Source organism: Sus scrofa, chromosome 13 (assembly GCF_054392235.1).
Source record: "Sus scrofa isolate SSC_HxYL_T2T_F1_AM1 chromosome 13, Sscrofa_HxYL_maternal_Yorkshire_Landrace_v2.0, whole genome shotgun sequence".
Classification (NCBI taxonomy): domain Eukaryota; kingdom Metazoa; phylum Chordata; class Mammalia; order Artiodactyla; family Suidae; genus Sus; species Sus scrofa.
In genome coordinates, this window is record NC_139395.1 from 72674196 (window position 1) to 72688738 (window position 14543).

Consider the following 14543-nt stretch of genomic DNA (forward strand, 5'->3'; position numbering starts at 1 on the left):
ATAACAGTATATTTGAGGGTCAGCTGTGCATAGAAAAGAAAAAAGGTGGTATTAGGGAAAGAACAAAAGATTTGATATCAGAAGGATCTAGGTTCAAGTTCTACCTCTTTCACATGTTAATAGTATGAATTAGGGAAATTACATTTATACCCTCTGCTTCAGATCCTACTCTATATAACAGGCATATTGGCCACAGACAATTAGCCACACAAAACAAATTGATGAAATGATGAAAGAGGTATGAAATGAAAGTGCTCCTTAGGGTTTTTTCTTTATTATTATTATTCCTTATGTAATATTCCTTATTTCTGAACCACATTCTTGGAGCAGTTTCTATTTTTTTTTCCCCAAGGAGTTTCTAAATGTTCTGCTATCGAAAAAGGATACACCACATGTCGGAACAGATCAGAAAGCTTTAGCAGCTAAAGTAAAATGAATTCACCAAGGAAGAGATAAAAATTATGGTCTCTGGTCCCAAGATTATAGGGTAAAGAATACAAAGATTTCTTGGGCACCAGTGGCAATATGTAATTTCTGTTAAGTGGAAAGGTTTACCTTGGATTTCAGAGAGCTAGAGCTTATTTTTCTCACCATACAGGCATTGATTAGAGATCCCTAAGCTGAACATGGCCCTGGGAATTTGCTCAAGATTTGTCTTTATTTCACAGAAGGTTCAAAAGATGAGTCACTGACAACAGGAAATCAGAACTACATTTTTCCCCCTCTTTATATTGCAGAAAAATTTACTATCTAGAGAGCTCTCCAGTTTCAAACAAAAACGCTTTGAGCATCTCTTTGGTGAAGTCAGACAACAGGCATAATAGTGAGGCAGTAAAGGACATCATTAAAGAAACTGAGAAGCAAGAGACCACATGAAATGATAAAAGACTCCAGTAGGGCCTTGCCAAAGAAAACAAAAATTCAATACCCAGGAACAGGATAAGAATCTCAAATCGTATTTAAAAAATAAAAAGTGAATTGCATTTATGCATACTTGATCTAAAAGCACAGACTTTTAGAAAAAAACAAAAGAATGCTGAGGCCGGAGTAGACCATTCATAGAAACATAGTTTTAACCTCCCATCCATTGCAAAAATAAATTTTTTTTTAACAACAACTCAAGCAATGATCATCCATCCTTTGCTTGGTCACCTCTGATGATAGCGAGCTCCCTACCTCATAAAGGATCTGCTGCTATAGCTCCAAAGTTTAAACTGGTCTTCACTGTAATAAGGGTCAAACAGCATTTTGTAATCTCCAAAAGCCATAGGTCCTACTTTTACCTTCTGGACATCAAAGGAGAGGGCTTTATTTAACCCTTTATGAACATGACAGCAACATGACCTAAGAAGATAGCTACATTATTCTTTCTACCCCCTCCCCCCAACAACGGGTCAAAACCTTAGTTCTTATCACTTTTTTTTGTGACCTTACTTCTGGCCTTTGCTATTTTCAGTTGTCTATTTCTTGATCTACTTGAGATTTTTAATTCCTTCCCAATAATGACTGCTCTGAATGTAATGTCTGCCATAAGACTTTGTAGGATGTTGAAAATACAGATCCCATGATACTTCACTCAGATGTTAAACAACCACATTGCTAGGAAGAAAGACTAGCTATATGTAGTTTAACAAGCTTCCTAAACGTGCTTGGAATAAAATACTCTGGTCTGAATGATTCAGAGTAAAAACAATAAATGCTATCCATCTTATTTTTTAAAAGTTGTAATTCATTTTAGTGTTTAGCTTCCCTGGTACTATTTTCACCTTATTCTTTTTCCCACTGACAAAAATATTACATAGTAATTAAAAATTCTAATACGGCAGACATGCACTATGTAAAAAGTCTATTGTTTTCCTTCCCATACCCTGAGAAAACCACTGTATACATTCCTAGGTTTCTAAGTTTAATAATTTATATGAACACACAGACATATATATATACATACAAATTCCCACACAAGAATACGTAATTTTTAATGGGATCATACTGAATATCTTGATTTATGTTTTTTGTATAACAACATATGGATTTTTTTTTCTACCCGAACATTACTTTTACAGGTTTAATTCCATTTTATGCATTTTCACATTTCATTCTTTTTTATTTTATTTTGTCTTTTTAGGGCTGCACTCATGGCATATAGAGGTTCCCAGGCTAGGGGCTGAATAGGAGCTATAGTGCCAGCCTACACCACAGACACAGCAGCACCAGATAGTAGCCGCATCTGTGACCTACACCACAGCTCACAGCAATGCTGGGCCCTTAACCCACTGAGCGAGGCCAGGGATAGAACCTGCATCCTCATGGATGCTAGTCAGATTAGTTTCCACTGAGCCAAATGGGAACCCCTCACATTTCATTCTTAAGTGGCATTTTAGTTGATGTTCTTCCTCTTTGTCATTTATTTCCCTCATATTTTCTTCATTCCTGAGAATGATATGAGTTGTGTATGTACAGATGAATTTATTTTTATCAAAATAATTTATGCATTGTTTTCAGAATTTAATATATACATATAACATTTAATATGTAATGTAAATATGTGATTTACCTTAGCTCTTCTTCACTATTTGTTTTAGAGTCGCTCTTTTCTTTCCTTCCTTCTTTTCTTTCATTTCTTTTAAAAACTGGCTTCCTAACTGTATTGTTAATACCTTTTTTTTTTTTTTTTTGGTGAAAGTGATGATAAAGATGGCAATATTCCCACACTTGCACTTTCCCGAGAATTTTTCTATATAAATCAGATTTAAGTTCAGAATAGCTCTCAGTATGCATTGCTTCCTCATCCTTTAGAGAATTAAAAATCAGTACAATTAAAGAAGAATATTTCATGTAGTCTGTTTCTATCTAGAAAAGATTGCTATAGCACACCAGACATAATTAGCCTTTTTGGTTTCTATCATGCCTTCTTCTGCACCAGGTTTTTTTTTTTTTTTTTTGTCTTTTGTCTTTTTAGGGCTGCACCCATAGCATGTGGAGGTTCCCAGGTTAGGGGTCCAATTAGAGCTGTAGCCGCCAGCCTATGCCAGAGCCACAGCAATGAGGGATCTGAGCCGCGTCTGCAACCTATACCACAGCCCACGGCAACGCCGGATCCCCAACCCACTGAGCGAGGCCAGGGATGGAACCTGCAACCTCATGGTTCCAAGTAAGATTTGTTTCTGCTGCACCAGGATGGGAACTCCTGCACCAGTTTTTAATGTAAGTGCAAATGACAAATATGACCAGCAAGTTCTGCCTGTATAAGAGACTCCAACTTGCTTCAGTTGCTCTCCTGTGAGCAGTGACTTCCAAGTAGGTGATGTCCAAGTTTATCTAGAGGTGGAGGCATTTTAACCTAGTCTTCACCTTCACCTCCAGCACCTATACCTTCCACTTATTTGGGAGCATACTTTCTGAATAAGTTATATTCTCCCACTTTCCTAGACATAAATTCAATTCTTCCTACTTTCCACAATACATGTAATGTCTTAACTTCCATTTTGTACTACACTTACAAAACCTTAATCATGAGGGTATTTTCCTCCACTCAAAGATTTCTGGCTAAAATAAAAAAAGACAATATAATTTTTGAAAAGCTGTGGGACAACTAACTGTCATATATTGCTGACGGAGATGGCAATTGGTACACCTCTGGAAAATTTTTTATAGTTTTTTAGATAAAGTAATGCATGCATCTACACTATGGTTCACTCCTAGGAACTTAATGAGGAAAAATGAAAATGTCCACACAGTGTTAGAAAAGAATGTTTATTTCAACCTAATATATAATGGTCCTGAGTTTGAAACAATTCAAATGCTCTTCAACAAGGAAGTAGCCAAACACATTTTGGTATATTCATAATATAGACTACTGCTCAATAATAAACAAAATACTGATATTCACAACTACATAGGGGAACATTAAAAATTTGTTAAAAAAACAGACACAAAAAAGTATATTATGCTTGATTCCATTTTTATGAGATCCAGATACTACCAGAAATTATCTATGATGATAGAAATCAGGTATTTGTTACAATGGTAGAGGCTGACCAGAAAGGGACATAAAAAAATTTCCAAAGAGCTGGAATTATTCCATATTTTATTATGAAATTGGTAGTTACATAAGGTTTGGATTGTTACAGCTAATTGAACTGAGGATGTGTGAATTTTGCAGTATGTTCACTATACCAATTATATATGTCTACATAGAGTTATATTCATATCTTATTCATATAAGATATCCGGAGTTAGATTGATTAATATTCAGCAAAAATGATGTTATCTTTAAGCTTTTGTTCATGCTCTTTGCTCTCTTAGCAATGTTTGTTCATCTGTTGCCTGAATAGCTCCGATTCATTCTGCTTGTTTGAACATGAAGTTCTTCTCAGGAGACTTTTTTCTTTCTTTTTCTTTTTTTTTTTTTTTAGGGTGGCACCCACAGCATATGGAGGTTCCCAGGCTAGGAGTCGAGTCATAGCTGTAGCTGCTGGCCTATGCCACAGACACAGCAATGCCAGATCCGAGCTGCATCTATGACCTACACCACAGATCACGGCAACACCGGATCCTTAACTCACTGAGAGAGGCCAGGGATCAAACTTGCATTCTCATGGATCCTAGTCTGGTTCGTTTCCACTGCACCATGACAGGAATTCCATCAGAAGACTTTTTGACCACTGATCATTCTAGGTTCTTTCTCTAGGTTCCCTCCGATGCTTCTGTCAAAGCACATATCATCCCACCTTAAGATAATCCACACTAGTTCTAATTAGCGTAACTGGTCAGGATTTATAAGGCATAGGTTTTGCTTTGCTGTATTTTAAGTCTGAAAATGGTCACACAATAAGTGTTCAGGAATTTTTTAATGATTGAATAAATAAATTCTAAGATCAGTGTTAGAGCCCATTAACTTAAATCTTGAAGTTAATTTTTTTAAGTTTTTATTCTATTTTATTTTATTTTTGGCCACCCTGTGGTATATGGAGTTCCTGGGCCAGAGATCAGACCCAAGCCACAGTTGTAACCTATACTGCAGCTGAAGCCTGATCCTTTACCCACTGTGCAGAGCTGGGGATTGAACCTGTGTCCCTGTGCTCCAGAGATGCTGCCAATCCCATTGTGTCACAGCGGGAACTCCTTGAATTTACATTTTTAACAAGTATTTCTAAGTGTGATTAATGCAGTCAATGTTTCTGATGCACACTGAGAAACTGCTTTAGCATGAGTATTCCTGGAGAAATTCAGTGTGTGTTTTTTAAGTCCATAGTATTTTAAATCTTATTGTATTTCATAATAAGTTCATCTACTTTTTCCCTTGATATCCCATCATCATGTCCTTAATCACATAAAACCAGTGGAGACCACATCATCCAAATTGGGATATATTTGACTTTAAGGGGATATTTCAATCACACAAGGATAGGAATAAACCAAAAAACAAAAACAAACAAACAAACAAAAAAACAGGGGCACAATTTTATTCCATTTATGGAGAAGTAGGACACAGAATTTTCAGGTAAGAAGGAATACAGTAAGGATTTTTTTTCTGTTTTCCAGATTTATCTTATGCATGGACTTTCAATGATAACCCCTTATATGTCCAAGAGGACAAGAGACGATTTGTATCACAAGAGACAGGAAACTTGTACATTGCCAAAGTGGAACCATCAGATGTTGGCAACTACACCTGCTTCATAACCAATAAGGAAGCCCAGAGGAGTGTTCAAGGACCGCCCACTCCATTAGTTCAGCGCACTGATGGTAAGATGATGAGTTATCTTGTGAATATATTTTGCTTCTCTTAAAGCCTGGGGAGGTCTATAAAGCTTTCTGCTTTCCTCTGGTTCAGTGGAGCCACATCAACTTTGAGTTGAGAGGTAATTCACATATATGATGAAAATCAGATATTATAAAAATAATAAGAAAATTATATAATTTACCTATATGGTATAGTATACATGCTTCCAGGTCTACTGTGCCCTTTCTTCTCTGCCATTAGAATATTCTTCATAAGAAGTATTTTGTAAAAAAAAAAGTTTGGGAGAGTAGGCATGTATTTTGCATGTGTGGGTGCTGCAAACTTATTATTCCAATTAATATACTTTCAATGAATATATGATACAGCTTCTTTTTAATGCCCCTTTCTTTTCCACAGTTGTATCTTTTGCTCACCCTTTATTTTTCTGGTTGGCAAAACATATAAACAATTTACATCCAAGGAAAGCAAATCCAGTTAACATTAATTTTGAACATTCCAAAGAAAAATGAAAAACAAAATTCATACTAATTATATTCCTCCAAGGGACATAATTCAGATTGGTCTCTGATGAATTCTGTAGTTTAGTCAAGTCATAGCTGGTACCAGATTTAGAGAGCTAGAAAACCTAAGGAAGTCAATGAAGTAGAAAAATCCTCTAGTTGATTCTTTAATTAAATATTCACAGTGGGAAATGTAAGGATGGAAAACCTGCTAATGCATTTTATGATAAGATTCTGGACTTGAAATGTAAAACTTCATAGAGTTTTTCTCCTTTCTAAGGAGTTTAAGAAAAGCAGGAATATAATGCTAATGATAGCTAACAGAATTTGAGTAAATAGCTCTATACAGGGAATTATGACAGTTTTATAATCACTAACCATTCAAATATATTTGCATAGTCTTAATTCAGAGCTCAGCAACTATTAGATTTACTTCTAAGTCTTACTGCTCCCCTTTAGTGAGTACTCTGCTCATGACTGGAGGAGATCATAAGTCAATAATATGCATAGAAACGCCACCATATTTTCCTTTTTTCCTATCTGCTTTTAGTTTCTGCACCATCTCTTCTTAATTTCTTCATTCTTTCATCTCCTCCATTTTTTTCAACACATTAATGGTAAAAAGAGACCATAAGCATCATACATAATTAAAAAGACAAATATCTTCTAAAAGTAGATACTCAAGAAATATCAGATTCCAAAGAAATAGAAAACAAAACATTTACCAATTTATTTGAATGAAATAGTACTCTCTACATGCTCAACCACAGCCTCTTTGAATGTTTGGAATGATGAAGGTCTTAAAAACTAGATATTCTTATTTTATATATATTTTAAAAGTTTCATCTTTTGTGCAATTGTAGTGGCCACCAATAAATCGTACTTTAGGAATATATTCTTCTGGTGTTTGCTATATAAGTTTTAAAAAAATAAAAATTTTTGAAGAATCTCAATTGATTGTTGATTAAATTAATTAATAGGATGGCATACTTGTTCCAATTTCTCTGGAGATAGCATATTTACAATACCTTAGAGTATTGCTTTATTCTTATCTATATGCATAATTCCTTTTGAAATTTTTAAAATTATAAAAACAGAAATATTTTTATAAATGTACACAAACTCATTTAGAGTAAAACCCTAATGGACTGACATAAGAATAACTGTCTTTATTTATGCCAAATAGTTGCTTCATAGGTTTTTTGCAAAAGTACTGATATTGCGGATTAAGAAGTTCTTCATCAGACCTCCTCCTCAATGCTAGCTGAAAACTTCCTTATTCCAAAATAGATCTGGCCCAGAAGTTCTATGAAAGAGAAATAGATCTAAGAAATCTCTAGAGAAGATAACTTGCTTGATAACTCAGAAGCATTTTAAAATCTGGTATATATGGTTCTTAATGGGAAACAGTAATTCTTCATAAGATGCTGTTGCAGAACATTAGGAAATTCTGAATGCCTCTATTCTGTTTGACGTTTCTTAAGCACCTCTTTTTGAGGGGACAGAGTAATGTAGTAACACCTTAGTTAGCATCATGAAGTTTCCTTACTTCCCTGTCACTCATTAAAGTATAGAAAAGTAATGTTAATTGAAGGACAGAATAATCAGATTTTGGTATATAAAGCATTTGCTACATAGAAGCCTTATATTCTCTAGAAATGCTGCTAGCTAGCTCTTTTTGGTGTTTAACAGGTGTGATGGGGGAATATGAACCAAAGATTGAAGTACGTTTTCCTGAAACTATACAAGCTGCAAAGGATTCATCTGTAAAACTGGAATGCTTTGCCCTTGGAAAGTAAGGTTGTTTTTTTTTTTTGTAGTTGTTTTGTTCTGCTTTTTTTCCCTCCTGGTTGTTTTAATTAAAACAAACATTTTGGTATTCAAACGTTGCTTTAAGGGAAATTAGCAAGCAGTTTTCATATGCTGGGCAAAAGTGGAACTTTCTGATTGGACTTTAAACAAACATACTTAGTACTCTGAAAATGATTGGGGCAGCAATTCCCCCCTAAATTTGTTGATATTTATTCAGCATTATGAATCCCACGGAGACAGCACATTGCCAAGGAATAAAAGAGCTTACATAAGAGAGTGAGCAGGCCACTAAACTTTTGACATATTCCTTTACTCCATCTCATCCTACATCCAGAAATATATTGCCTGGGGTGACTCCTTGCTTAATTAATCAGTGATTCTTGTAAATGAAAAACCTGCATTGCAAGTTTCAAAAATAAGGCTAATTAAAGGCCATTGTTCATAGCAGATAATTAGAATTGAGCCAAATCTGCCCTGGTAGGCGAAGTATTTTATTTTACTCCAATAAGTATTTATCAGCAATAGGTTTGGAAAGCTTTGAAGCTGGCCAAATATTTGCATTTTCTGCATAGAATACTCAGAATATCTCTTTGCTTTTTGGCAATATTAAAATTTCATTTTTAGGCCTCTAAACACCATTAACCATAAAAAAATAGATTGATAATTAGACCAGGTTTGCCATTTTTAAATATTGATATACATATGAATTACCTCGGGCATTATTCAATTGTGATTCTATAGATCTGGGGTGATGTCTGTTTCCTCCATTTCTAACAAGTTCCCAGGTAATAATGATTTCTTCTTGTCTATAGAAGAGTAAGAGACTTGATTTTCACTACCATCATTGAGTGCTTGCCTATAAATCCAGAATCTATTCTGAATGTGGGTATCACATTTAGAAACTGATTTATGTTCAAAACTATGGATAATATCCTTAAAAGTCTCCATCTTGTTAGTAAGTAAAAATACTAAACAATCCAAATAATGCTGGTTACTAAATCTTTTAGGCTCCTTTCTGTATGTGAAATCATATAGACCTTTAAAGTAAATTTCTCAGGTTACCCATTTTTCATATATTAAGAGATCATATTTTATTTTTAAACAATAACTGACCCATAGTACTTGTCCAATAGATAATTATTGGTTTATTAAATTATTTTTAAGAAAATGACAAATGTAAGTTTTTTGCCTGCCTTTTAAAATATGATGAACTTTCACCATTTAAAAGCTTTCTCAAAAATTAACGTATACAAAGAAATTAGATGTTTGTCAGTGACATGCTTTTGGAATTAGCTGATTTATTTAAAAAGAAAACCAATGAAAGATACTATCTGAAAAGAATATTCAGAGTTTATTCTAATATGGAGTCCTGTAATTTAAATAAATACTCTTACTTCCTGATGCCAAATATGATAGAATAAACTATCTTTCACATTGTATTTTGCTGACAAACATTTAATTTAGTAAGAAGAGGGCCATTCAGAATTAGCCCTGCCTGATTTTAAGTTCCAAACTTAGAATCATTTAAATAAATGGTTAAGATAACTGCTCTTAAAGGCGGAGGAGGCAGATTCAATTCCCAATTTTCTCAAGAACTGTCTGACCAATAGCACACATGTTTCTTCTATGACTTTCCATATTCTCATCCAAATGAGGTTATTATGATACCTGCCTCCTGTGTTTGTTTTGAGGACTAGAGAGTATAAATACATATAAAAACATGGCAATTCTCATGTATATTTGTACCAAAAAAACCCCTAAATGTTATAAAGTATATGTTCACTGTTAAGTTTACACAGAAAATAACTATTGCACATGAAATAAAATTAAGAAAAATGGGAAAATATGATAATTACTTAATTGTACTTCATAGAATATTGTCAAGGATGTAATCAATTTAATATAATCTATCCATAATATTTTATTTGAAAAAATTTATTAAATGAAATATTGTGTAAATTAAAGTCATTAATATCGAACTGAAATTCCTAGGGGTTAAAATGGAAAACCCAAAGCATCCTACAGGGTTAAAGTAATAGTGTTAAAATGCCGTATATAAGAAGCATATATTTTGTGTGATTGATCTATAGATAGTTTTCATTTTTCCATATGATATGAATGTACATAAAAATGCTTTGTACACTTTGGACAATATTATACAAATGTGAGCTATTAACAATAAACGTTTCATATGTGCTCACCAATAGCTTTCAGAAAACAAGTCGTATTTTATTGAAACATTGCAAACATATTGAAGAAGCTTTTTAATTTATTATAAAATTTGACATTCACCAAAAACTGTACTGACTTTTCTAATTTGGCAACATTAACAAACATAAAAAAGCATTTTCTAGAAAATTATGTGATAGGCATAATTAACAATATGAAATTAACAAAATCAAACTTATTGCTTTTTAAATTATAAATTTCCATTTGAAGGTTTATTGCCAAGCATTTTACAAAATATTGAGTGATAGTTATAAATCATGTTCTCTGACATCCCTTCCTAAAAATATTGTTGTACGGCATTTTTTTTTTTTTCTTTCCAAATGTGGGGACTGCTTTGTACAAATCTGTTTAAATCTCCTTGTTCACTTTCTGAGGTGCCCTGCATGTCTCTGTAAAAAGTTTCAGAAACACAAAACTGAAAAAAGCCGATCAATTCAGTGAGGAATGAAATAATTTTTTTTTATTAATTAACACAATTCCTAAGCACTTTTGCTAACCCACTACTGACTAATATTTATGCTCTAAACTATGCATTCACTAAACTAAGGTTTGTATATTTTGGTAAATAAGGGAAAGAAGGGAGGGAGAGAGGAAAAAAATCAGTAGGTAAATAGGTGAACAGGAAAGAGCCAATGAAAAAAGAAAAAAACAGGAGTTCCTGGCATGACTCATGGAAACAAATCCAACTAGTATCCTTGAGGATGCGGGTTTGATTACTTGGCTTGCTCAGTGGGTCAGGGATCCTGTGTTGCCTTGATCTGTGGTATAGGTTGCAGACGCAGCTGGTATTCCAAGTTGCTATGGCTGTGGTGTGGGCTAGCAGCTACAGCTTTGATTTGACCCCTATCCTGGAAACCTCCATGTGCTGTGGATGCGGTCCTAAAAAAGCAAATAATAATAATAATAATAAAGTCAATGCCAGATATTGTTTTTATTTAATTTTTCATTTTTAGGACCTAAAACAGGTCCCCAAATACTGATTGCTTTTCATTAAATATTTGTGGAAATATTTCCTAAATATTTAGGAAATAATTCCCTTTATCCCGGAGAATATTTCTTCTCTTGCATATGTAGATTATTTTGGTTTTTATCTTGCTTGTTCTCTGAGCTTCCTGGGGCTACAATTTGGTAGCTGTCATTAATTTGGAAAATTTTCAGTCATTACTACTTAAAATTTCTTCTGTTAATTTCTCTTTTTGTTCTTCTTCTGATATTCCTGGTATACAATGAATAATTGCATCCAGTTCTGGGATATTCTGGGTTTATTTTATTTATTTTTTTTTTTTTTGCTGTGGTTTTGTTTGTTTTCCATTCCTTTTTTATTTTTCTTCATATTTTAGTTTGGGAAGTTCCTATAGATCTTTCTTCTATTTCACTTACTCTTTCCTCAGTCATGTGCCTTTCAGTGACAAGCCTATCAAAGTCATTCTCATATGTATTACAGCATTTTTACATCTACCATTTACTTCTGATCCTTTCTTAGAATTTCTTTTTTCTATGACATTAATCATCTATTCTTGAATGTTGTCTGCTTTTTCCATTAGAGTCTTAGCATATTAAGCTTGGTAATTATAAACACCCACTCTGATAGCTTTAAAATATTTTCCATACGTAGTCTAGTTCTAATGCTTGCTCTGTCCCTGATGGCTGTACTTTTTAATGGGTCCTTTAAATTTTTTGTCATTTTCAAAACCTAAATGTGATATAACAGGTGAAAGGAATTAATTTTACACTAGATTTTGGTATAAACTTTTATGTTTATCTGGCAAGGAATTAGGCTGTGTTTACTGTTTGTTACAGCTGTGGTATTGGAGGCTAAAACTTCCTCTACAGCTTTTGTTTTTGTTTTCACTATTTTTTTTAGGCTTTTCTATTATAGACTCTTTCTTAATTAATTCTTTTACCTGTAATCCCTTGTTATTATACAGGAGCCCTAATAATGGTAGAAAAGTCCTTGTCTGCTAATTCTATCATCTCTATAATTTATGGATCTGTTTCTGTTGACTGCTTTTTGTCCTAATAATGTTTCCAATTTTTTTATGCTTCTTAGGTTATCCAGTAATTTTGGATTGAATTAGAGACAAAGTAAATGATATGTTATTGAATGTTGGATAGTGGTATATCTATATCAAGTATTGGATTTTATTGATGGGAGTTAAGTTACTGTGAATATGCCTGATCTTTCTGTGGCTTATTATTAAGCTTCCTTAGAATGGATGGAAAGTAGATGTTAGTAATAAGGCTAGTTTAATACTAAAATGCATCCCTTTATTATGCTCCAAAAGTTTGCTAAATCTCCCCTCTACCTTGCTGGAATTCTAACATCTTCCAGCTTTGAACTCTGAAAATTGTTCTTTGCCTACCTCTTGTGATACTCCTATATAGATCTCTAGAGCATTTTCTTTTTGTAGTCTCATCTCTTTAATATATGAATTAATTCTCCATATGCAGATGCAGTTGGCCCTCAATTCTGTAAGTGTTCTCTTTAAAAAAGTTTTAGGAGTTCCCGTCGTGGCACAGTGGTTAATGAATCCAACTAGGCACCATGAGGTTGCGGGTTCGGTCCCTGCCCTTGCTCAGTGGGTTAAGGATCCGGTGTAGCCCTGAGCTGTGGTGTAGGTTGCAGACGTGGCTCGGATCCAGTGTTGCTGTGGCTCTGGTGTAGCCTGGCGGCTACAGCTCCAATTCGACCCCTAGCCTGGGAACCTCCATATGCCGCGGGAGCGGCCCAAAGAAATAGTAAAAAGACAAAAAAAAAAAAAAAAAAAAAAAAAGTTTTAAAAAGTCCTGCTAAGGGCAACAGGAGGGTGGTGTCTCTGGAGCACTGGGATGTAGGTTCTATCCGTGGCCTGGAACAGTGGGTTAAGGATCTACTGTTACCACAGCTGCAGAGTAGGTTGTAACAGTGGTCTGTGGTTCAGTTTCAATCCCTGGACAAGGAACCCTATATACTGTAGAGTGGCCAAAAATTAAATAATAAATGTTTTGAAAAATTTCAGCAAAATGGTAAAAAAAAAAGATATTTGGGGAATTAAATTATGGATATATTTTCCATTTAGAGTCTCTGTAATTGTCAATATTTCAACAAAAAGAAGTTCATTTCACATATTAATTTGTTTTTTTAATTTTTTAATTTATTTTTTATTGTTAATTCCCCAAACACACTTTTCCCCCCACTGTACAGCATGGGGCCCCAGTTACACATGTATGTATATATGATTAACATGTATATATAATTTTTTCTCCCATTGATGTGCTGCATTGTAAGTATCTAGAAATAGTTCTCAGTGCTACACAGAAGTATCTCATTGTAAATCCATTCCAAGAGCAATAGTTTGACTCCATTAACCCCAAGCTCCCAATCCATCCCACTCCCTCCCCCTCCAGCTTTGGCAACCACAAGTCTGTTCTCCAAGACCATGATTTTCTTTTCTGTGGAAAGGTTCATTTATGCCATATATTAGATTCCAGGTATAAGTGATATCATATGTTATTTCTCTTTCTCTTTCTGACTTACTTCACTCAGGATGAGAGTCTCTAGTTCCATCCATGTTGCTGCAAACGGCATTATTTCGTTCTTTTTTATGGCTGAGTAGAATTCCATTGTGTATATATACCATACTTCGTAATCCAATTGTCTGTTGATGGACATTTGGGTTGTTTCCATGTCTTAACTATTGTGAATAGTGCTACAATGAACATGCGGGTACATGTATCTTTTTTAAGGAGAATTTTGTCCAGATATATGCCCAAGAGTGGGATTGCTGCATCATGTGGGAGTTCTATGTATAGATTTCTAACGTACCTCCATACTGTTCTCCATAGAGGTTGTATCAGCTTACATTCCCACCAACAGTGCAGGAGGGTTCGCTTTTCTCCACAGCCCCTCCAGCACTTGTTATTTGTGGACTTATTAATGATGGCCATTCTGACTGGTGTGAGGTAGTATCCCATGGTAGTTTTGATTTGCATTTCTCTAATAATCAGGGATGTTGAGCATTTTTTCATGTGCTTGTTGGCTATCTGTATATCTTCCTTGGAAAGATGTCTATTCAGGTCTTTTGCCCATTTTTCCATTGGGTTGTCAGCTTTGTTGCTGTTGAGTTGTAGAAATTGCTTGTATATTGTAGAGATTAAGCCCTTGTCAGTTGCATCATTTGAAACTATTTCTCCCATTCTTTTTTTTTTTCTTTTTTGTCTTTTTGCCATTTCTTGAGATGCTCCCATGGCATATGAAGGTTCCCAGGCTAGGGGTC

The 14543-nt window shown here is 34.4% G+C and overlaps 1 protein-coding gene across 1 annotated transcript in view; it reads left to right on the forward strand.

Moving 5' to 3' along the window:
- Positions 1-14543, forward strand: part of CNTN6 (contactin 6) — a 295431-nt gene that overhangs the window by 182094 nt on the left and 98794 nt on the right. The window contains 2 exon segments of the mRNA XM_084989161.1: positions 5545-5748; positions 7939-8041. Of these exon segments, the coding sequence (XP_084845287.1) occupies positions 5545-5748; positions 7939-8041 (307 nt within the window).